At 33.6% G+C, this 23,362-nt stretch overlaps 1 protein-coding gene and 1 non-coding gene across 2 annotated transcripts; both read left to right on the top strand.

Moving 5' to 3' along the window:
• Positions 1 to 347: 347 nt before the first annotated feature.
• trnaa-ugc (transfer RNA alanine (anticodon UGC)) lies at positions 348 to 419 on the top strand. The gene has a single exon. It is a non-coding gene; the product is annotated as a tRNA-Ala (tRNA).
• A 756-nt stretch (positions 420 to 1,175) lies between these two features.
• Positions 1,176 to 23,343, top strand: slc44a1a (solute carrier family 44 member 1a). The gene is made up of 16 exons (XM_056456484.1): positions 1,176 to 1,508; positions 5,336 to 5,422; positions 5,573 to 5,715; positions 8,076 to 8,212; positions 9,379 to 9,472; positions 10,876 to 11,045; positions 11,707 to 11,796; positions 13,838 to 13,977; positions 14,445 to 14,631; positions 16,121 to 16,289; positions 17,794 to 17,950; positions 18,546 to 18,629; positions 18,714 to 18,851; positions 20,933 to 21,169; positions 21,492 to 21,569; positions 22,034 to 23,343. The coding sequence occupies exons 1-16, from the start codon at positions 1,485 to 1,487 to the stop codon at positions 22,052 to 22,054; spliced, it is 1,956 nt and encodes a 651-aa protein (XP_056312459.1). The 5' UTR covers positions 1,176 to 1,484; the 3' UTR covers positions 22,055 to 23,343.
• Positions 23,344 to 23,362: the final 19 nt, after the last annotated feature.

Raw genomic sequence — 23,362 nt, 5'->3', positions numbered from 1 at the left:
TTTAAAAAATAATTTTAACTATTTTTAAATCAGCACTTTAACAACATCAAAACAACAAATATTAACTAATAAAATCAATTTTACATAATTGTGCATAAACTTTCAGTTTCCGATTTTTGTAAGTGCCAGAATAAATATAATGTTAAATTAATTATGCGAAATATCAATATCTTCACCAGAAATGTGTAAATGCATTATGAGAGTTAGTGTTACCCCAAAGGCACTATGACATAATGGATAAACGGTGTTTTACGTGTTTTGTATGGTTCCACCAACATATTTTGATCTTTGGTAATATTCCGCAGGTGTTTGAACCACCACCATTGGTTTTATATTAGCTAGTCAGCGGGGATGTAGCTCAGTGGTAGAGCGCATGCTTTGCATGTATGAGGCCCCGGGTTCAATCCCCGGCATCTCCACTTTATTATATCTCACAACTGATTTGTCTTGCATATTTGTTTAAGCTGTTCTAAAACAAACATTAAAATCTCTGTAGCGTTCATAAACTGCGGTTTCAAGCCGAGAACTCAACTGTTTGTGAAGCTCTGCAATAACTTCAATGTTGAAGTCATAAAATGGTCACGAACCATTGGTGGTTCTTTCCGCTAGATGGTGCTAAAATCAAAGAAAACGAGCCCACTCACGGAAACGAATCGATTCGTTCGCTCGGCTCGTGTTAATGAATCTTTTCATAGGCTCATTCACAAACGTTTTCGCGGCATTTTTAAGAATTAAATAACTATAACACCAAGTTCATGTTTTATACGACATCCCCTATTGTTAAATGTGATTTAGCCAAAACGATTAATTATTTTAAATATACAAATTACCAAATTAATTCGCATGATGGTCTTTAACGATCTAAGCTTTAGCTCACGGTTATGAAGAAAATAGTACTCCTATGTTTGTCAATCATTTGATTCACAGTGTATCATATTAACTGATTCACTTCATAGGAATCGCATTCCAAAGAGCCAAATATGTTTCGCGAATCAAACCTGATCAATTCAATGACATTACTAGAATATCACACGCGTGTGCGGTGTGCTTGATCCTAAATTAATCTCCCATCAGGTATGAACAGTCGGACTTCTTCAACTCTTGATAATGTATCTCTCGGGGGTGAAATATTCGCAGACATTTCGATGCTCTCCGGCGTGACAGAGGAAAAGGAGGAGCAGAAACGCGCAGCTCCGCCTTCACATTATCGCGGAGTTCTCAAAGGAGAATTACAGCACCTCAGATCCAGAAAAAACACATCCTCATTATCTATTTACTGGCGTTAGCGGCTTCAGTCTGCTTTATATTCCCGCGCGGCTTCTGCAGAGGACGTGTGTTTGTTTACGACGCCATTTTTAAAGTATTTGTTTATTGCGGTGCAACTTTTCCACTCATTCTCCCGAAACAGCAACAGGAAAACTGGCGACTCCCTAATTTTGTAGTTTTTTTTACATGTGTTTGTGATTCCCATCAGCTCAGGAATTATGGGATGCTGCGGCAGCACACAGGTAAGAAACAATAAACACAACATTGTGGAAATGCCCGCACACTAACAGAAGGAAACTTTTTAACACCCAAACAAGCGCGTGCAGAGTGTAAACGTAAGATTAAACTCCCATAATGCGATCATTCAGATGCAGTTAGGAGTTTTTTAAATTGAGGTTCATTATAGAGAATGTGTGTACATTATATGAGGTATCTTAAAATGCATATAACTTTGAATATTACAAAACCGAGGGTCCGGGTTTTGTTTGTCAACATTGTGAAGCTCATTTCCGGGTTTTACTGAAAACGAGGCCAGGTGTGAGACACTCCTATTCGTTTACCGCCACGCTTCATGCTTTTGAAAGACTTTTTAAAGTGGTAGTTTACCCGAAAATGATGTTTTGTTCACTCAAAAGTTGTTACAAACCTTTATGAGTGTCTTTCTTCTGTTGAACACAGAAGAAGATACTTTGAAGAATGCTGAAAACCGATATCCTTAAACTTCCATAGTAAGAAAAATACTATGGAAGTCAATGGTTACAGGTTTCTAGCTGTCTTTGAAATATCTTCTTTTGTGTTCAGTAGAAGAAAGAAACTCAAACAGTTTTGGAAGAAGGACGAGCAAATTATGAAGACATTGCAATTTTTGGGTAAACTGTTGCTTTAAGGATCACAGTGCAGATCCATATTACTCTTTGTCCCTGATTTAAGAAGGATCATCACAGCGGAATGGACCACCAGTTACTCTGGCATATGTTTTATATGTTGCGGACGCCCTTCCATTCACATCTATATTACTCATTAGCATTCCTTCATTTTCTTTTCGGCTTAGTCCCTTTATTAACAGAGCGGAATGAACCGCCAACTTATCCAGCATATGTTTTACACAGCAGGTGCCCTTCCAGCTGCAACCCATCACTGGGAAATAACACTTTACAATAATGCTCAACACTGGGGAACATCCATACACACTCATTCACACACATACACTACGCTTACCCAATTTTTGGACTGGTTTTTGAAAACCGGAGCACCCTGAGGAAACCCACGTTAACACACGGACATGCAAACTCCACACAGAAATGCCAACTGACCAAGCCAGGGCTTAAACCAGCAACCTTCATACTGTGAGGCAATGTTGCTACCCACTGCGCCAGCAATTAGTACAAACTGCAAAACCTACCTGATAACCTGCAAAAGCGTGTCACTTTCTCAAAATGGAGAGTTCATTCCTCAAAAGCAAGTATTGATGTCAGTGAAAGTGTCAGTATCATCAAGATGAAAAGTCCTGACACCATTGTTTATGAACATGATAGTCAAATGGCTTTGTCATGTTTTCATGATGACAGTTTACTCTGTACATGTTTTTCAATGCAAAAAAGTCTGAATTTGGTGACACGTCCTGAAAATGCTCAAGACTATATACTATTCACACAGCCATTTGAAAACTACAGTAAAGTTAGACATCACTGTATTTAGTGAAGTATCTGAGAACAAGACACTGAATATGTGTTTCACAGTTTTACTGCATTTGCTCTTTGCAATTCTCATTTATTCACAGCATTGTGCAAAAGAATACATACACTCTTATTTACAACAAACACAAACTTCCTTTGGGTAGAGCTGTGCACAACTGTAAACAATATTGTAGTACGTATCGGAACTGAACCTACAACATACAGAGGTCTATAAATCATTCATGAAATTATCCAAATTAGAAGACATTTTCAGGAAAAAATAAAAAGATTAAATTATTTATATAAAATTAGCTCGACAGATTTTGTCAACTAGTTCAACATTTGTGTATGTAATGACTCCAGTAATGAACTGAGGACTATTAGTTTAATATGGAGTGACTATTCAGCATTCACAAGTTAAGTTAATTTTGACTGACATGACATAAGCAAATGATAATGTTATAAACAGCAGAGAGTTGTATGAAAGCGACTGATGCATGTCCTAAAGCGTTTGCAATTTGTTGAAAGGAATGAGAAACTGCTGACACAGTCACAATCAGCAATGGGATGATTACACCCATTGCTGATTGTGACAACCTGAATATTTTTCAAAAGCACTGCAAAAGTTCAAAATGATAAATGATTATTCACAGTATTTTAAATTGACCGCAATAGCATTATCATTTATGTTCGTTAATACAATATATAATATTATTGACTATCAAGCTTTGAAAGAAAGTGCTTTTATGTCTTTATCCTTTAGGTCTCACTTAGGAGAAATTGAATCTTGTGTGTTTTAATCATGCTGTGTTTGTTATTGTCTTTGTTTGCTTCTGACTGTACTGTACAAGTTGTGGCAGTAGAAGCGTACGATGTATGAAAATAAACCAATTTTGAAAATAAAATAAGTATGAAAATAAACCAAGGCCCACACTTAATCTGCGCGCGCAGAATTCCACAGATTTTCCACAGATTTTTAGCCCATCATTAATTCAGTTTATTTACTTGTGTAAATGTGTGTAAATCTATATTTAATCAGTTTTTAAAATAATTACAGTAATATTATTGACTAATATAAAAATGTTCATCTGATTTATGTACAATGCAGTGTGTAAAGTAATATTTTCTGTCTTTTAGTACACTGAAAAAAAATTATTCAAAGAGGATTCCTTGGATTTACTCAATTTTTTAACGTTAAGTGGTTGTAAACAATTTATTTGGGCTGAATTTAAACAAACAAATTAAGTTGAACATTATTAAATGTAATTTGTTTGTTTAAATTCAACACAAAAAATTGTTTGCAACAGTTTTGCATGCAACACTTTTTTTCAGTGTAGATATATGAGAGACTTGCTTTGTTTACTAAATAAAGTGGATCTAATTGGATTTGCATTTTAAACATTAAATAAAAGTTAAAAACATATAATTTTTTATTTCACATATTAAGGTTTTAGTTATGATACTCCCAAAATCATTCTGCAGAAATGGCAAAAAACGTCTGCAGATTCCGTCTGGCCCTACCAATGTCTAATGAAATTGAAAGGAATGAGAAACTGCTACTCTGATGTGCACAAGTGACTAATTGTTTTGAGAAATGCATTAACTGATGTGCAAATCTAAATAGTGTTGTGAGAAATGCCCCAAAGCCACTGAGGTAAACTGTAATGTTGTGTCATTAAATATTTCTTTAACGATTTCTTTAAACCTCAACTTACTTGTTACAAAGCATGTAATGTCTGATGGTAATTTATTCCATGTTTTCATTCCTCTATACATTACAGTCCGTTACTTTGCAGTAGCTTTTCAAACGGGAAGCAAAACATTTCCTTTTGATACATGCCTGGTGTTAAAATTATGACTAGCATTACTATACTAAAGTACTAAGCAATACACTTGGAACTCTTGACACAGAAATATTTCTTATGAAACACAGCAGAGAAACATGTACCCTATCCTTCACCAATAACCAAAATAAAGCTTAATGCATTTTCATAATAATAACTCTTCTATTGCAGTGTAAAGTGAGTCGTGCAGCTCTTTTCTGGACTAACTGTAATTTATCTAAGTCTTTACTTGATGCACTCGACCATACCACTGGACGGTAATCTAGATAAGAAAGAACAATTGCCTGAACAATTTGAGAGATACAGTACTGTGGTAAAAATTCTACACATCTCTTAATAATTGATAAACCTTATCCCATAACTATCACCATTTTATCAATCTTTCTACCTTTTAATTCTCATTCTCTATCTTGTCTTTTACTTTGCTTATGTCCAGCAAATTTGGTTGTATTTAAATGTGCTTTAAATTGTCTAATAATAAGAATTTTGGGGCCAAACTGTGATTTTTAATTAAGATAAAGTGTTGTCTTTGACTCCTGTGCACTACAGAAGGAACGCGACTGGAAGCCTTTAGAGCAGAGGAAGTGCACAGATATACCATGGCTGCTGCTCTTCATCCTCTTTAATATCGGCATGGTAAGAGAACAGATCATCATCAGTGGCTTAAATGAAAGGAAAATAAAGCTAAATAATGCCTATGCTTACAAATACAATTACAAACATAAGAAAATAGCTTAGTGTTGTACTGCTTGTGGTGATTAACGTGATCTTGTGTTTGTATGGCAGCTCTGCATCTGTGGTTTCGCCATTGCGACAGGAGCTGCTACAAGACTCATATCAGGGTATGACAGTTACGGCAACACCTGCGGCCAGAAAAACGCCAAAATCCCAGGCATCGAGCACAGCGGACTGGACCACAGCAACAGAAAGTGAGTCAATACAAGCAATGAGCAAACATGATGGTATTAAATAAATAAAAAAATACTTGTTGCAATATTAGCAGTTTTTTTAAATATTTTTTTTATACTTAAATCATTTTAAACTTAATTAATAAGACTGAGTTGAGCATCGATATGAGCAATGTGGAGGCAGGATTATAGGTGAGCAGGCACAACAGGTCCAGGTTTTTGGAGTCATTTCAGTTTAACCATAATAAAGTGAAAGTTTATTAATTGTTTGGGTTTTTAGGGCTGTGTTTACATTTTAAGTGAGCTTAAAGCATTCAAGCACAAGGAATCATTGCGTTTGTATCTTTAACAAAGATTAATTGTGTTGAATTATTTACAAAATGAAGAATATACAGCTTTATTGTACATTTGATTATTTTATTTCTGTACCTGTTAACTCAGACTTCTCCATTTGTAGATTTGCTGTATTTATCTCTGCTTGTAATTTGTTTGTTATATTGTATCCACTCCCCTACCAAATCATCCCAATCAATGTGAAATTAATATATGTAATTAATAATAATATGAATAGCAGAAAATGTAAATATCGCAATGTACGTTTTGTTCCAATATCATGCAGCGCTATTATCTAATCTACATTTTAAAATAATGGTACAAAAACTGTCATGAGGGTGGTGGAGAACATTTGTGTACTTTTTAATGATTAATATGTACACTTTAGGTACTAATATATACCGTTAGGATACCAATGTGGGCCGTTTTAGATGCTCTGAAAACTAAAAAAAACATGTAAAAGGTTATTGCGTAACCATTTCATTTACTATGCCTATTGTCATCCGACTGATAATTGAATAGTAATTCGATGATATCAAAACGTCATAATCAGCTATGTCATTATCATTATTTACATTGTCATAACATAATTACATTGGCATGATCAGCCAATGCGATTAAGTATGGATGGATCTTACAATAAACACAAGCACAAATGCAGTAATCTCCGATCAATTCATCCAGATATTATAATCTAATCCACACACTTCATTGAAGAATCAGATTAGCCCAAAATTAGCCAGTTATCACAATTATTAGAGCCATGAAATCATCTTAGATCATTTAAGCGAGTTATCAAAAGGCCAGATTAACATGAAACTTCATGTATTTTAAAACAAAAACCCTATTAATACAATTACTTTGATTTATACGGCACTGTCAAATATATACAGCATTTGAGCAAGTATATTATAAGTAACTGTAATTAAATGACCTAACAATTAAAAGTAACTAATTTTTCAGTGGAAAGTAGTTTAATTACAGTAACTAGTTACTTTGTGACTAATTACACCCATTGCTGATTGTGACAACCTGAATGTTCTTCAAAAGCACTGCAAAAGTTCAAAATAATAAATGATTATTCACAGTATTTTAAATTGACCGCAATAGCATTATCATTTATGTTCGTTAATACAATATATAATATTATTGACTATCAAGCTTTGAAAGAAAGTGCTTTTATGTCTTTATCCTTTTAGTCTCACTTAGGAGAAATTGAATCTTGTGTGTTTTAATCATGCTGTGTTTGTTATTGTCTTTGTTTGCTTCTGACTGTACAAGTTGTGGCAGTAGAAGCGTACGATGTATGAAAATAAACCAATGTCTAGGCCCACACGGAATCTGCACGCACAGAATCCACAGATTTTACACAGATTTTTAGCCCATCATTAATTCTGTTTATTTACTTGTGTAAATGTGTGTAAATCTATATTTAATCAGTTTTTAAAATAATTACAGTAATATTATTAACTAATATAAAAATGTTCATCTGATTTATGTACAATGCAGTGTGTAAAGTCATATTTTCTGTCTTTTAGTACACTGAAAAAAAAGTATTCAAAGATGATTCCTTGGATTTACTCAATTTTTTAACGTTAAGTGGTTGTAAACAATTTATTTGGGCTGAATTTAAACAAACAAATTAAGTTGAACATTATTAAATGTAATTTGTTTGTTTAAATTCAACACAAAAAATTGTTTGCAACAGTTTTGCATGCAACACTTTTTTCAGTGTAGATATATGAGAGACTTGCTTTGTTTACTAAATAAAGTGGATCTAATTGGATTTGCATTTTAAACATTAAATAAAAGTTAAAAACATATAATTTTTTATTTCACATACTAATGTTTTAGTTATGATACTCCCAAAATCATTCTGCAGAAATGGCAAAAAACGTCTGCAGATTCCGTCTGGCCCTACCAATGTCTAATGCTAATAAATCAATGTCTTATAAAACAAACACATGTGCAACAATAACAACACAATTAAGGATAACTTCACACTCACAGGTGCTAAAAGACCCATTTCTCAATCTTTTTCCTCACAGGTATGTGTTTTTCCTGGACCCCTGCAAAATTGACATAACTAAAAGAAAGATTAAATCTGTGGCTTTATGCGTGTCGAAGTGTCCGAAGGTTAAGCTGGACACGTATGAGGACCTCACCAAGTTCGCCACAGTTAACGGTAAGCTGAATGAACGTGTGTGTATACACAAATCTGTATAATGACATGGATATGACACCGCTATTACAAGAAGGTGGTGAATTATGAGGATGTTGCTGATGTCTTCATTTATCAAAAAGCTTATAAAACACACTGAATGAGCTTTATTCAGAAGGTCACAGTTTCCTATTAGGGTTGGGTTTAGGGGTAGGGTGGGGTTAGCGCAATAGAAAATACAGTTTGTACAGTATACAAACTATGGAAACCTATGTAATGTCCCCACAATTCACACAAACCAACGTCTGTATCAATCATTTTAATCAATCAAACCATTTAATTTATAAATGGTAGGTTTTTGTAAAATTAAGATTTATACCTTATTTTTGTGTCTTGTTGTTATTATAGCACAATATTTGAGATTATGCAATATTGAGTAATATTGAGAGATGCAACGTATTGAAAATATGAAATCTCAGAGTAAAAAAAATACTGAGAAAATTCCTGTTTAAAGTTGAAAAATGTATGAAAAAATAAAATTAAGATTCTTTAAAAATTTAAAGATTAATTAAACATTAATCTGAGCAATGCGTATAACTTTTTTTTATTAGTAATATGCATTGCTCAGCACTTAATTTTTAATTAGTATTGATTTATTTACGGCAGCATGTTGACTCAGTGGTTAGCATTGTTGGCTCACAGCAAGAAGGTCGCGGGTTTGAGTCCCGGCTAGGTCAGTTGGCATTTCGGTGTGGAGTTTGCATGTTCTCCCCGTGTTCACGTGGGTTTCCTCCAGGAGCTCCAGTTTCCCTCACAGTCCAAATACATATGAATTGGTGAATTGGATGAACTAAATTGGCCATAGTGTGTGTGTGGGTATGGGTGTTTCCCAGTACTGGGTTGCGGCTGCAAGGGCATCTGCTGGAATAGTTGGTTCATTCTGCTGTGGCGACTAAGCTGAAGGAAAATGAATGAATAAGTGGTTTATTTGCGATTAGAAATGTACAAAATTTCTCCATTAAACATGATGTTTGTTTAATATTCTAATGATTTTTGGCCTAAAGGAGAACTGCATAATTTAAACTCCTGTGTTTTTGGCTATTCCCACAAATACACCCGAGCGAATGAAGGTTTTGTGGTCCAGAGTCACAAATGATGATCTCTCGCTAATAATGTTTTGTTGTTTGTAGGATCTGCTTTATGCACCTATGATGTACAACCTGAGGCTTATTCGTCTAATCCTAATAAAGATGTGAAATGTCCAAAACTTCCTGTTTTTCCGAGGTAGGTTTCTGATGCTTGAGTTCATTTTTGTTGACTAAAATAGACAATTTTATTTTAGTGGCTCAACAGTACTGTTTAGATGTTTGTGGTGAGTTAAAAACACATACAGTTGAAGTCAGAATTATCAAACCCCCATGGCAAAGATAAAATAAATCAGTTATAAGAAATGAGTTAATAAATCTATTGAAAAAATCTTCTCTCCGTTAAACAGAAATTGGGGAAAAAATAAACAGGGGGGCTAATAATTCTTAAGACTTCAACTGTATGTAGTGCTCAGACCCCTCACAGATCTCTCTTTTAAATGAATATTTTCTGTAGCGTACTTTACAATATTATATTTGTGCAAATACGTGAGATTAGTCAGTACTAAAGACAAAACTGGAACAAATCTAAGAAAAAAATTAAGATTTCTGTCCAAAAACTAGTACACCCAAATAAATATGTTAGGGGAAAATATTAAATAAATTTTTTATTAAAACAAAAAAAACAAGAGAAGCATGGGGGAAAAATAAAATTATACATATTATTTATACATAAATGTTGTAGTTTGTAATTTCATTATATATATTTTTTGCAGTAACTCATTTGTGTTAAATGTATCATCTTTCTATTCCTAAATATATTTGCTGATCAAACTTTTAATGAGTTTAACTGTATAACAAATCTGTTTTGTTTAAATGCACCAGACATCATTGCCTGTATTTACTGAGAAATGAATAGGAATATTCATTTTCAAAAAGGGGTGTACTCATTTATGCCGAGCACTTGTATTATTATTTAGTAATGCTAAAAAATAATTAATAATAAAAAATATATATTATTATTATTATTATTACTTCAGTATTATTATGTCACATGTCACATATTATATTGTCACATGATTAACAACCTGTATATAATGTTCAAAGTACATCCATCTGTAAATATCACCATAGTTTTTCTATAACTGCACTTTATAACTTATACCTGTATCCTGCACTTGCTGTTATTGCACTGCTGGTTAGACCTAAACTGCATTTCGTTGCCTTGTACGTGTACATGTGTAATGACAATAAAGTTGAATCTAATCTAATCTAAATCCTTCAGAAATCAGAGTTCATGCTCAAAATTATATTTGTTTTATTCTTTAAAGATCTTTTTTTTTCTGAAAGTTTTTTTGGTCTAATAACAAATGCTTTGCTTCTGTTGTGATTTTAGAAAATATTAGTTATTTCAAAAAACTACTGATTTCCTAATTATTTGTAAGTGAAACGTTAGTATTAGTACTGGGTCTATAAATGAATAAATATATATATATATATGTATGTATGTGAAACATTGCGCCTGTTGTTTGCAAAAAAGGAAAATGCTCTTTGTTTTGTTGTGAAAATGCATACGTTTTTTTCTATATATATATTTTTCAGTGCATCTCTGTCTGTGTTTCACCGCTGTATGCCGGTCGACATCTCGTGTTTTGCTACCTTTGCTAAGGCCTTCATCACATTCGTCAGTGATAACAGTGTGCTCCATCGGGTCATTGCTGGAGTCATGATGGCTAAAGAGATCATCATGGGCCTCTGTCTGCTCGCCCTCGGTAAACACAGCAACTTTGTTTTATTAATATCAATATTTTATTCACATTATGATTCATTCATACATGCATGCATATAAAACTATATACAAGCAGATGCCATGAAACCGTCCACTTGTACAAAACAATAAAAATCATGTATATACAGTTAACTAGAAATCAGATATACTGTATAAAATAGGAATTATCATTGTCAAATATTTACCATGTGCTGATATTTTTTATTATTATCATTATTTTATTCTTCCATTTAATTTTAGTTTGTTTTAGTAATTTAATCCAAATGTATAGGTTTTATTAATTTTTATTTGAGTTTGTTTCAACGAATGTAATGTAGGCAGTTTATTTGTCTATTACATTTTTTTTATGTTCTTGTCAAGCTGAAATAGTTTTTCTGATCATTGCATTTATTTTTATAATTTGTTTTGTACTACATTTAAAAATATATAATCTTTGTTAATTTGCATTTGTTAATTAGTTGACAATTTTCAATAAAACTAAATGAGAAGTAGAAATGTTTTATTGACAAGTAGCTAAATTAAAGTAAATGTATTCACATTTTTTTTCTAGTAGTAATTTTTTAAATGCCTTTATTTAGTAATAACTCAGATTTGCATAGGTTGGAATATGAAGTGTGATTTATGAAGTGTTTTTGTGTGTTCAGTTCTGTCTCTGATTCTGATGGTGGTGATCCGCTATATATCTGTGCTTCTGGTCTGGATACTCACAGCAGTGGTGGTGATTGGCTCAGTGGGTGAGTCTGAACATATTCTCACATATCCTCAGCTGGGTTTAGTAATATTTTAATAGATGCAAATTTTTGTGCAATATATGCAAATTTCTAATTTAATATACATTTAAATGTACATTTGTTGTTACGTGTAATTTGTTTTTCTTTGTAATAATTCCTACATGTTGCATTGACAATAAAGATATTCTGTTCTGTACTATACTCTTCTATTCTATTCTATTCTAAAAGAACAGTTCACCCAAAAAGGTCAATTCTGTCATCATTCTTTTCTATTCTATTTAGACTATTCTATTCTATTTAGACTATTCTATTCTATTCTATTTAGACTATTCTATTCTATTCTATTCTATTTAGACTATTCTATTCTATTCTATTTAGACTATTCTATTCTATTCTATTTAGACTATTCTATTCTATTCTATTTAGACTATTCTATTCTATTCTATTTAGACTATTCTATTTAGACTATTCTATTCTATTTAGACTATTCTATTCTATTTAGACTATTCTATTCTATTCTATTTAGACTATTCTATTCTATTTAGACTATTCTATTTAGAATATTCTATTCTATTTAGAATATTCTATTCTATTCTATTTAGAATATTCTATTCTATTCTATTTAGACTATTCTATTCTATTTAGACTATTCTATTCTATTTAGACTATTCTATTCTATTCTATTTAGACTATTCTATTCTATTTAGACTATTCTATTCTATTCTATTTAGACTATTCTATTCTATTTAGACTATTCTATTCTATTCTATTTAGACTATTCTATTCTATTCTATTTAGACTATTCTATTCTATTTAGACTATTCTATTCTATTCTATTTAGACTATTCTATTCTATTCTATTTAGACTATTCTATTCTATTTAGACTATTCTATTCTATTTAGACTATTCTATTCTATTCTATTTAGACTATTCTATTTAGACTATTCTATTCTATTTAGACTATCTATTCAATTCTATTTAGACTATTCTATTCTATTTAGACTATTCTATTTAGACTATTCTATTCTATTCTATTTAGACTATTCTATTCTATTTAGAATATTCTATTCTATTCTATTTAGACTATTCTATTCTATTCTATTTAGACTATTCTATTCTATTCTATTTAGACTATTCTATTCTATTCTATTTAGACTATTCTATTCTATTCTATTCTATTTAGACTATTCTATTCTATTCTATTTAGACTATTCTATTCTATTCTATTTAGACTATTCTATTCTATTCTATTTAGACTATTCTATTTAGACTATTCTATTCAATTCTATTCTATTTAGACTATTCTATTCTATTCTATTTACACTATTCTATTCTATTTAGACTATTCTATTCTATTTAGACTATTCTATTCTATTCTATTTAGACTATTCTATTCTGTTCTATTCTATTCTAAAAGAACAATTCACCCAAAAAAGTAAATTCTGTCATCATTCTTTTCTATTCTATTTAGACTATTCTATTCTATTCTATTTAGACTATTCTATTCTATTCTATTTAGACTATTCTATTCTATTTTATAGACCATTTCTATAGACCATTATCATTGGTCCATGAACAATTCCTGTGTGTTATCAAACTATTTCATAACTTTAACAAGAGGCAATTCAATCATAACTTAATGTTAAAACAGCTATCATAACATTATTTATCAATATGTGGCTCTTTTTGGATTTTCAGAAGCTATAGAAATTAAAAATGTAAGAAAGGAATGCATTGTTTTTGGTTATATCCCTCAAAATGGTATGTTCTATTCTATTCTATTCTATTCTAAAGGAACAGTTCACCCAAAAGCAAAATTCTGTCATCATTCTATTCTATTTAATACCAGGCCTGTCACAATAATCAATCAAGGATGTTTCTAGAAAGCCTAGTAAGAGCTTGATTAGCTAGCCCAGGTGTGTCTGATTGGGGTTAGAGCTAAAATCTGCTGGACCCCGGCCCTCCTGGACCGAGATTGTGAAACTGCTCTGATGATTTTTGTGTGTACTGTCTCTTTAAGTGAGACTCCTGTGTGTTTGTCAGGTGGTTGCGGGATCCTCTGGTGGCTGTATGTGGATCAGGGGAAAGCTCTAAATGCCACAATGCCGGCTCATGATCTGGAGGTTGCCCACGATAACCAGCAGGCCCTGCTCGTCTACGCCATCGGAGCCACCATCTTTACTGTACGTCTGCAAACACTCACTGCTACAGAACTATTCAACTACAGCTGAAGTCATAATTAATAGCCCCCTCTGTATATTTCCAGATTATTTATTTATATAGGATACTAGTATACAACTTAAAGTGACATTTAAAGGCTTAACTAGGTTGATTAGGCAAGTTATTGTTTAACGATGGTTTGTTCTGTAGACAATATAAAAAATATTGCTTAAGGGGGCTAATAACATTGACCTTAAAATGGTTTTAAAAAAATTAAAAACAGCTTTTATTCTAGCCAAAATAAAACAAATAAGATTTTCTCCAGAAGAAAAAATATTGTAGGAAATACTGTAAAAAAATTCCTTGCTCTGTTAAACATCATTTGGGAAATATTAAAAAAAAAGTGTGTTTGTAATTTTTTTAAATTTATCTTTGTATGTGTTGGTTTTGGTTTATGGTGTGTGTGTGTGTGTGTGTGTGTGTGTCTCAGGTACTCTTGCTGCTGCTGATGTTCTTCATGAGGAAGCGTGTGGCTCTCACCATCGCTCTGTTTCATGTAGCTGGTAAAGTGTTCACTCATCTGCCTCTGCTGGCGCTGCAGCCCTTCTGGACTTTCCTCACACTCATGCTCTTCTGGGTCTACTGGATCTCTGTGCTGCTCTGCCTCGGCACCGCAGGTCTGATCTTAAACTCAAATTTTAATTGTCACACACAGAGTCATGGACAATATGATATGCAGTGAATCACTTACACAACCACTCAGGACCTTGAAAAAGTGACAACAACAACATAAAATAACAATAATAGATGAGAAATTAAACTTTGGAGAAATAGAAGTTATGCAATAGAAAATAAGAGCAAATATAGTATTCTATATAGCAGTGTTTCCCAACCCTGTTCCTGGAGGCACACCAACAGTTCATGTTTTGGATGTCTCCCTCATCTGACCCATTAACTTCAGGTTTTGGAGTCTCTTCTAATGTTCTAATGAGTTGTTTCAGGTGTGTTTGATTAGGGAGAGGATGAAAATGTGTACTGTTGGCGTGCCTTCAGGAACAGGGTTGGGAAACTCTGCATTAGAAGGGACTTCAGAACCTGAAGTTACCTGAAGAGACATCCAAAACATGAACTGTTGGTGTGCCTCCAGGAACAGGGTTGGGAAACACTGCTATATAGTGTCAAGTATTCTGATCTGTATATACACAGTGCTCAGCATATATAAGTACACCCCTCACAAATCTCTCTTTTAAATTCATATTTTATCACAATATAAAATATATGAATACAATATATATGAATACAGCTATACAATATTATATTTGTGCGTATACATTATATTAGCCAGTACTGAAGCCAAATCTGGAGCTTATCTTACAAAATAACTGATGATAACGGTCCAAATTTGTGTTATGTTATAGAAAATCATTCATTTTCTTTTCGGCTTAGTCGCTTTATTAATCCGTGTCAAGGTTATTGTTGATGGTGTGATTTATTTTAAAGTAGATTAAATTATTGGTGTGGACATTTCTATGGTCTGCGGATATTGGTGGGGACGAATCACCTCCGTCCACCCTAAATCTACGCCCCTGGTTGAGCACTATATATAGATGATCCTAATGAGTTTGCACCAGTGTAGTTCATTTAAAAATGCTGAAAGACAGATCCTAAACATGGTAAAAATTACACCACCACTTATACATAACACAAAATGTCAATGACTAAAAATATGAATGCATTTTTTGTTTCCTTTCATTGCATCACTACTTAAAATAGCTTATTCCTAATGCTGTAATATTGCTGTTTATACACAATGGTGCCTAAAAATAATGTTCTTGCGTTTTATAGATGGTATTTTTATTTAATGTATTTATTTATTATATAATAAATTCATATAATATAAATGAAATTTAAAAAAAGTAAATTACATACTTTATTTTAATAATTTTAGTTATTTACATTTTTTATTATTTAAAATGTTGTTGTATTAAATAATATAATATATAAATGCTTTTATCTTACATTATTTACTTGTATACATACACGCATATATAATTTTTATTATATATTTTTTAATAAGTATACGATTTCATATTTTATATATTTTTTTATTATTTACATATTATTTATTTATAATGTATATGCATGTATATGTGTCTGTATCCACAGGCAGTCCGGTGAAGAATAATCAGACTGGTCTGGTGGAGTTTAAGATGGACGGTCCGCTGCAGTATATGGTCTGGTATCATGCCGTCGGCCTCATCTGGGTCAGCGAGTTCATCCTGGCCTGTCAGCAGATGACCATCGCTGGAGCTGTGGTCACTTACTACTTCACAAGGTCAATAAATGCCTAAATGTGCTGTATGTAGGAGTGACCGATTGCTGTCCAAACTCAAAATATTGGAGAGTCTTTTTTTTTTTTTCCTAGCTCCTCTAACAATGCAGGTTGCCAGATTGTCGACACGAACAGGAGCAAGCATGCCTGACTATCAAGCCTTACTGCTCATTCACACCAATTGCGAATTTGCTTTTAAAAACACTAAACGCTGCTCTCAGGAATGGGTTTTAATAGTGTTTGACTTTACTAAAGCATAAACATACCATAATATTTTTGCAGATATTTCAAAAACATGCTAAGTGAACATTCATGTTAATCCGAAAAACAATGCTGAAGTCCGATATTTTGCTTTGAAAGTGTGCGTTACGTGCCAGAACACTGTCTTTGTTTTGGTCATTTAACCCGCCCACTGCCAGTTTAGCCAATTATATTTCAACAGCCCGAGTTGCCTTGGTGGAAAACATAATAATTCATTCATTCAAAGCATGCGTCCATGACCGAAATGCAACCTCTGGTGAACAGTAGCAGACTGAACACCAGACGAAACACAACAGAAATATAATTCAAAAGCACAGAATAGTGCACTTACTGCACTCCAACGAAAATTGTAAGGTTTATAATCTAACAAATACATATTAAACCTCTTTAACATTATTAAATGTAGATGCTGAATCTCTGATATGTGTTGATTTGCACTGAGTCACAGTTCTGAAGTTCAATTTCAAACGGTTATTTTGAAGATCTGAGGTAAAATCTGCTGCTGCTTTCAGTAGTATGGCAATAAATGTCATGTAAACAGGTTTTCAAACTCACACCATTAGCATTTAACACTGAATAAACCACATGATGTGTACCTGGGGTGATCATTGTCAGTTTTCTGTTGTTTAGCTGCAAGAATTGTTTTATTTCTAAAATATAAATTTAAGGTGTTGGTTAGGACAAAAACTCTTTTTAATATAGAAAATATTTATTCTATTGTGTGCCGTTGCTTTTGTTTAGATCATGATTTAAATTAGCTATTAGGCTCGATAGTCAGGCACACTGCTGTTGGTGTCATCAATCTGGCAACCTGTGCTTGCATGTGTTTAGAACCAGGCATGCAATACCTAGCTCAACCACTGGGTGTCAAACTTGCATACTGCACCTTTAACAAAGCACAGAATATCGTGAGGTCCATGTGATGTGATATTATATAAGTGATGTAATAACGGATCCATAAAAATAGGAAAATATTATGTTATGATAAGCACTTGAAGATACATCATTTAACTCAGGATATCTGGACAAAGGCACAATGAACGCCGCCTCTGGCATGATATAATTGTAAATAATACAGCTGTCATGTCAACTTTCTACTATAAACAGAAGCTCGCAATAGTCGCCTCACCTCTGAGCTCTTCTAATTGGTCCACTGCTTTTTGGACCTGACAGTGATGAGCAGCGCTGCTTGTGACAGATCTTGACATGCCATCTAAAACAACATGTGTTCTGTTTGTGTTTGCAGAGATAAGTCTCAGCTGCCCTTCACACCCATCGTGTCCTCAGTGCTGCGTCTGATGCGCTTTCACCTGGGCACCGTGGCTAAAGGAGCCTTCATCATCACTCTGGTGGAGATCCCTCGCCTCATCCTCACTTACATCCACAGCCAGCTCAAAGGAAAGGTCAGACCAAGCACAGACATCTCCAACCAGAAAATTAACATCACTTAAAAGTCTCTTTTTACATCTCTTCTGGTCTTTAAGGTTTTATTTGATCATTTTATCATTAATGATAAATAAAAACATATTAAAATCTAATTTATTCCTGTAATTTGGACTTTTTAAAATTATTTTTAACTCCAGACTTCAAGGAATAGTTCACCCAAAAATGAAAATACACTCACTATTTACTCTCCCTCACGTGGTTCCAAACATTTATGAGTTTCTTTCCTCTGTTGAACACAAAAGAAGATATTTTGAAGAATGTTGGAAACCTGTAAGCATTGGCATGCATAGTATTTGTTTATCCTACTATGCCAGTCAATGGTAACCGGTTGCCATCATTCTTCAAAATATCTTCTTTTGTGTTCAACAGGTAAAAAAGAAAATCATAATTGCATCATAAACGAATCCTGTGAATTTTTATGATTCATGTATTTCCCAAGCAATTTTATCAGAGCAGAGAAACATTTTCACAGTATTTCTTATTGTTCCTCTACAAAGTCTTAATTTCCTTTAAGTTTTTTGTCCAGTAAACAGTTGTGTTTTTTTGCTGCAGGAGAACGCTTGTGCTCGCTGCATGCTGAAGGCCTGCATCTGCTGTCTGTGGTGTCTGGAAAAGTGCCTGTCTTACCTGAACATGGTGAGTTGGCATTTGTGTGTTGCAGATTTATATAAGGTTTCTATATGTTTGATTTGGCGTAATAATCCTGTGGCTTTTCTTTAGAATGCCTATACAGCTACGGCCATTAACAGCACAAATTTTTGTACGTCTGCTCGAGACGCTCTCTTCATCCTGGCAGAAAACGCTCTCCGTGTGGCCGCCATCAACAGCGTCGGAGACTTTGTGTTGTTTTTGGGAAAGGTAAAATGCTGATAATTTTGTATTTTTTAATAGAATTTATGTAAAGGGATTGTGTTTATTATTAGTGTAATTTTTGTTGCATTTTTTTTAAATGTCTATTTTTTTAATCTAATATTTGTTGCATGCATTTACAGCCACTTATGTCCAGTATGACTGAGCTTATTTAATTTCAGTTTGTTGCTCTGGAAACGTTGGCAATTTTCATTTAAGGTTTTATTAGATATTTATTATTATTTAATTTTTTGTCATTTTATTTTAATATTTTATTTTGGTAAATTTTGTTGTTCATTATTTAAAATGGTCATAAGTTGCTGATGTGGCAATACATAAAATTATACATTTTTTAGATTTAAATAAAAAAATTTATAAAATATTTATGTTCTTTAATTCAGTGTTATTCTGTTAATATTTAGACTTTTAAGTTTTAGTAATATTGGTATTACATAATAGTTATATATTTAATAATATTTTTATTAATTTTATTATTTTATTATTTAATTTCAATTATAATTTTTGGGGGGTTAAAATTTTGTAATTTTATGATGTGCTTTTGTCATTTAGTTTTATTGTTGAAATATTTTTAACATCGTCTTTAATATATCTTTATTTCAATTCTAGTTTGTCATTTCAGTAATTCAGCTAACTCATTGCATTTCCATTTGTTAATGTTCAGATTCTTATTGAAATTTTAGTTAAAATATTATTTTTGCCATAGGGTATATGCCGAGCTAGTGCGTTTCCCATACTGATAAACATCCGGTGACCTGTTATTGTGAGTTTTTTCCATTTTATACGGTTCCTTTTACAGCATCCATGTTGTAATGTGATAAAAATACAATCGGTTAAATAAACTTTGGCATTCATTTAGTTGCTCAAGCGTAAAATAAGACAAAAAGCCGTTTACTCGCACGCACCCGTCAGAATGGGCAGGCTAGCGCAGAAGCTCCATTGAATATACTGGGGTAAAATAAATGCTCATATTATAAAGACATGGCAGGGGAAAATGTTACTTAATGCAGTGCTTCTTGCACAATCTGAGACCCACTTTATATCAGATATCACTTAGCCAGTGGAGATCGCTGATTTTTAAAGAAAACAGACCTTAAACGCACCGATTTTGCATTGGCATACAATTCACCGGAAGCGCTTAACCCAGGTTACTGACAAATTAAAAGTCCTATTAGCATGCTTCGCATATACCCTATTGCTCAATTTATGTGTGAATGACTTCTCAAAACCTTTAGGCCTAATCCTAATTCTACCCTTTACCCTGTCCTTTTACCCCTCGTTTTGCACATTCACGTGAAGGTGTAGCGGTGTCCCAATTTTCTGTAGCTTGAAGGGGATAGACTAAAGGGAAGGGTTAGATAGAGTTTCCAGGACCACACTAGAAACCAAGGAGTAAATGCTTTATTAACAGAGATGCACAAATTAGTTTTTGGGGGGCATTATTAACAATTTTTACAACTAACAAGCACGTTTTATACATTCATAAGTGTTTGTGCTCGTGTCATTCTTTAAAAGAAGTAAAAAATAATAAAACTGGCCATCTATAATCCATAATAACTCCTGTATAGTAGTCCCACAACATACCTTCACATTTTGTCAATCGAAGACACTGGATTACCCTGTCAGAAAAGTCTAGTGCCTGGGAATGAGCTTTTTACAGTGTCTGGTATAACGTTATTGCCGTGTTTATATAGATGAATATGGCCACTGTGTAAATGCACAGTACAGCTATGAGCTTATTGCCGCATTATATTGTTATGATAACATAATATTGATGCCTGCAGTGATTTCCTGAAGATAAATACCAAAATATAATAAAACTAGAATAACTACAGCAGTCGCCATCGTCAATCTTATATGAAGTAAGAGCTCACGATGGCATATGATGTCGTGTGCTGGTGTTGTATTGCTGTCCCATTTCTTGGGAGTAAATTTAAAGACCTCCCCCTTAACACTGTTTTGGGGGAAAGAGTAAAATAATAGAATTGGTATTGGGCCTTATATAACCTGTATAATTCATATAGAGCCCAATCAGACTGCTGTTTTTAACTGTGTGTCTTGTGTATGTGCAGATTTTGATCGTGTCGTGTACGGCGTTTGCGGGCGTCCTCTCTCTGAACTACCAGCGGGAGTACAGCGTCTGGGTGCTGCCGCTGATCATCGTGTGTGTGTTCGCCTTCCTGGTGGCTCATTGTTTCCTCTCCGTCTTTGAGATTGTGGTGGACGTCCTGTTCCTCTGCTTCGCCATCGACACCAAGCAGAACGACGGCAGTCCAGGGCGCGAATATTACATGGACAAGAGCCTCATGGTGAGAAAAACACGCGCTCTGTAGCTGTGTTTTCATCTGAAGATGCTAATTAACTAAGTAGTATTGATTCAAGTAATTAAATTAGATATTGACTGATAAGGTTACCTTCCAGACAAAGTAATTAGAAAAATTATTTAAATATAATCTGAATTATGTAATTAGTAAAACTTAAATATACTTTAAATGATATAATTAGTAATTCATTACTTATTTGAGGTAACTTACCCAACACTGGTCACGCTGAACCTCAAACTTCAATATTAAGTCAGTTGTGTAAGCCTTGTGTTGTTTTCTTACATATGAAACATGTTCCTTCATGTAGGAGTTTGTAGAAAACTCCAGGAAAGCTACAGAGAAGTACAGCAAAGCAGAAGGAGACAGTCGGGAGATGAAATCTATGGTGAGTTTGACTGGATGCTTATATTTGTCTGCAGAAACACTTTGATTGACATTTCTGCCTTTGTACGTGTCATCAGAGGGGGAAGCCCCGCCCACTAGTGACAATCTCTTCCTCATTAGCATATGACGTTAGTCTTGTTTTTAAATCTGTCGCTATGCTGACACGCAGGCATCTGTAGCTCCGCCCTCTTTTGAAAAGAGCACAATCTCATTTGAATTTAAAGCGACAGTCACCAAAACAGCACCATGTGGATCGAAGCCTAAAAGGAGGAAGTTTTAAAGAGGTATTAAACACTTTGTGTGCGGTGTTTTGAGCTGAAATTTCACATACTCACTCTAGGAACATCAGAGACTTATTTTACATTTTGTGAAAAGAGGTGTAATAGGTCCCCTTTAAAACCCCTTATGGGAGAAATACATGGCCAGCCAGCACTACTAATGCACTCTAATAATGATCTGTTTCAGACTGGAGGAACACTGGCCTGATGAAGACCTCGCCACGCTTTTTACATCGACTGACACTCCAACAAAGAGCTACCGAGATGCGCAAGAGCTTCTCTTCAGGGATTATAATGTGACAGGCCTTATGAAGGGGCATTAGAAGAGCTCCAGGAGCAGGGTACATGCACAGCTATACTGTATACATGCTAATATTAGCTCCCAAATTTTTCTAAAGAATTAGACTTGAGCAGCCGAATGCATACAAGTCATTTAAAAATAGAGGTTTGGGAGCCTAAATATCAGCTTTGACTTCGTTTTATTTAGTGCTGGACGAGATTAATCGCATCCAAAATAGTTTGTTTTGACATAATATGTGTGTGTATATATATATCAGTCACAACATTTTCTTAAATATATGCATGCGTGTATGCATATATACACAGTACACACACTTAAATTGTCAAAGCAAGCTTTTATTTTGGATGTGATTAATTGTTGGCCAGCACTAGTTTTATTACGATAGTACATTTTATACAGAACTTCTAAACTAAATGCATTAGTGTTTTATATATTTGATAATTTAAGGGTTTTACTCCATAAAATCCAGTTTCAGTTATCCAACTTAGTTTTTTATGGTGCTTTTTGTATGTTATCTTATTGACAATGTTCTGAAATGCAGTACTACTATCATGAACTCTTTATTTTATTTTTTTCTATGCAAGCCATAATAATAGATTTTCCTCAGCAAGATGTTTTTCTATGATTTGAGGGTCCATGAGTGTCTTATTTTAATATCCTACAGTAGATGCTGCTGAAGTTTGCAGTGTTTATTTAGATTTGTGCAGCAGTTTTGTTACAAATATATTAAGAGACTCTTATCTTTTACTGTAAAGCATAGGTGTCAAACTGGATTCCTGGAGGCCCGCAGCTCTGCACAGTTTTGCTCCAACCCTAATCAAACACAGCTGATCCAACTAAAGTGTTCAAGACTACTAGAGACTATTAAGCAAGTGTGAGTTGGAGCTAAACTATGCAGAGCTGCAGCTATTCTGGATTTCAGTTTGAGACCATTGCTGTAAATGAACCGCATTACAATAGTTGCCATTTTCTCTTGTGCCAAAGAGCTGACGTGTGTCGTAGGAAACACTAAATAACTTCTTTTAGTTTTAATTTAATGTTGTTTATTTGAGTCTAATATTTCGAGTGATATAAATATGCACAACTTTATTTTGGGGCCAGAAACGACACACTGCAGCTTCAAATCGCATCATCTGTGTGAAAGTTAGGAGTGCAATAGGAAAACCGTTTAATAAAAACCCAAAGAAACACACAAACTGATATTGACTCGCATTT

The sequence above is a fragment of the Danio aesculapii genome, chromosome 1 (genome assembly GCF_903798145.1).
Source record: "Danio aesculapii chromosome 1, fDanAes4.1, whole genome shotgun sequence".
NCBI classification, from domain to species: domain Eukaryota; kingdom Metazoa; phylum Chordata; class Actinopteri; order Cypriniformes; family Danionidae; genus Danio; species Danio aesculapii.
This window is presented reverse-complemented; position numbering and strand designations above follow the sequence as displayed.

Coding starts and splice junctions, on each gene's coding strand:
- slc44a1a (XM_056456484.1), top strand. CDS start 1,485: ATGGGATGCTGCGGCAGCACACAG. Junction 5,423..5,572: donor TCCTCTTTAATATCGGCATG/GTAAGAGAACAG, acceptor TTTGTATGGCAG/CTCTGCATCTGTGGTTTCGC. Junction 13,978..14,444: donor TCGGAGCCACCATCTTTACT/GTACGTCTGCAA, acceptor TGTGTGTCTCAG/GTACTCTTGCTGCTGCTGAT.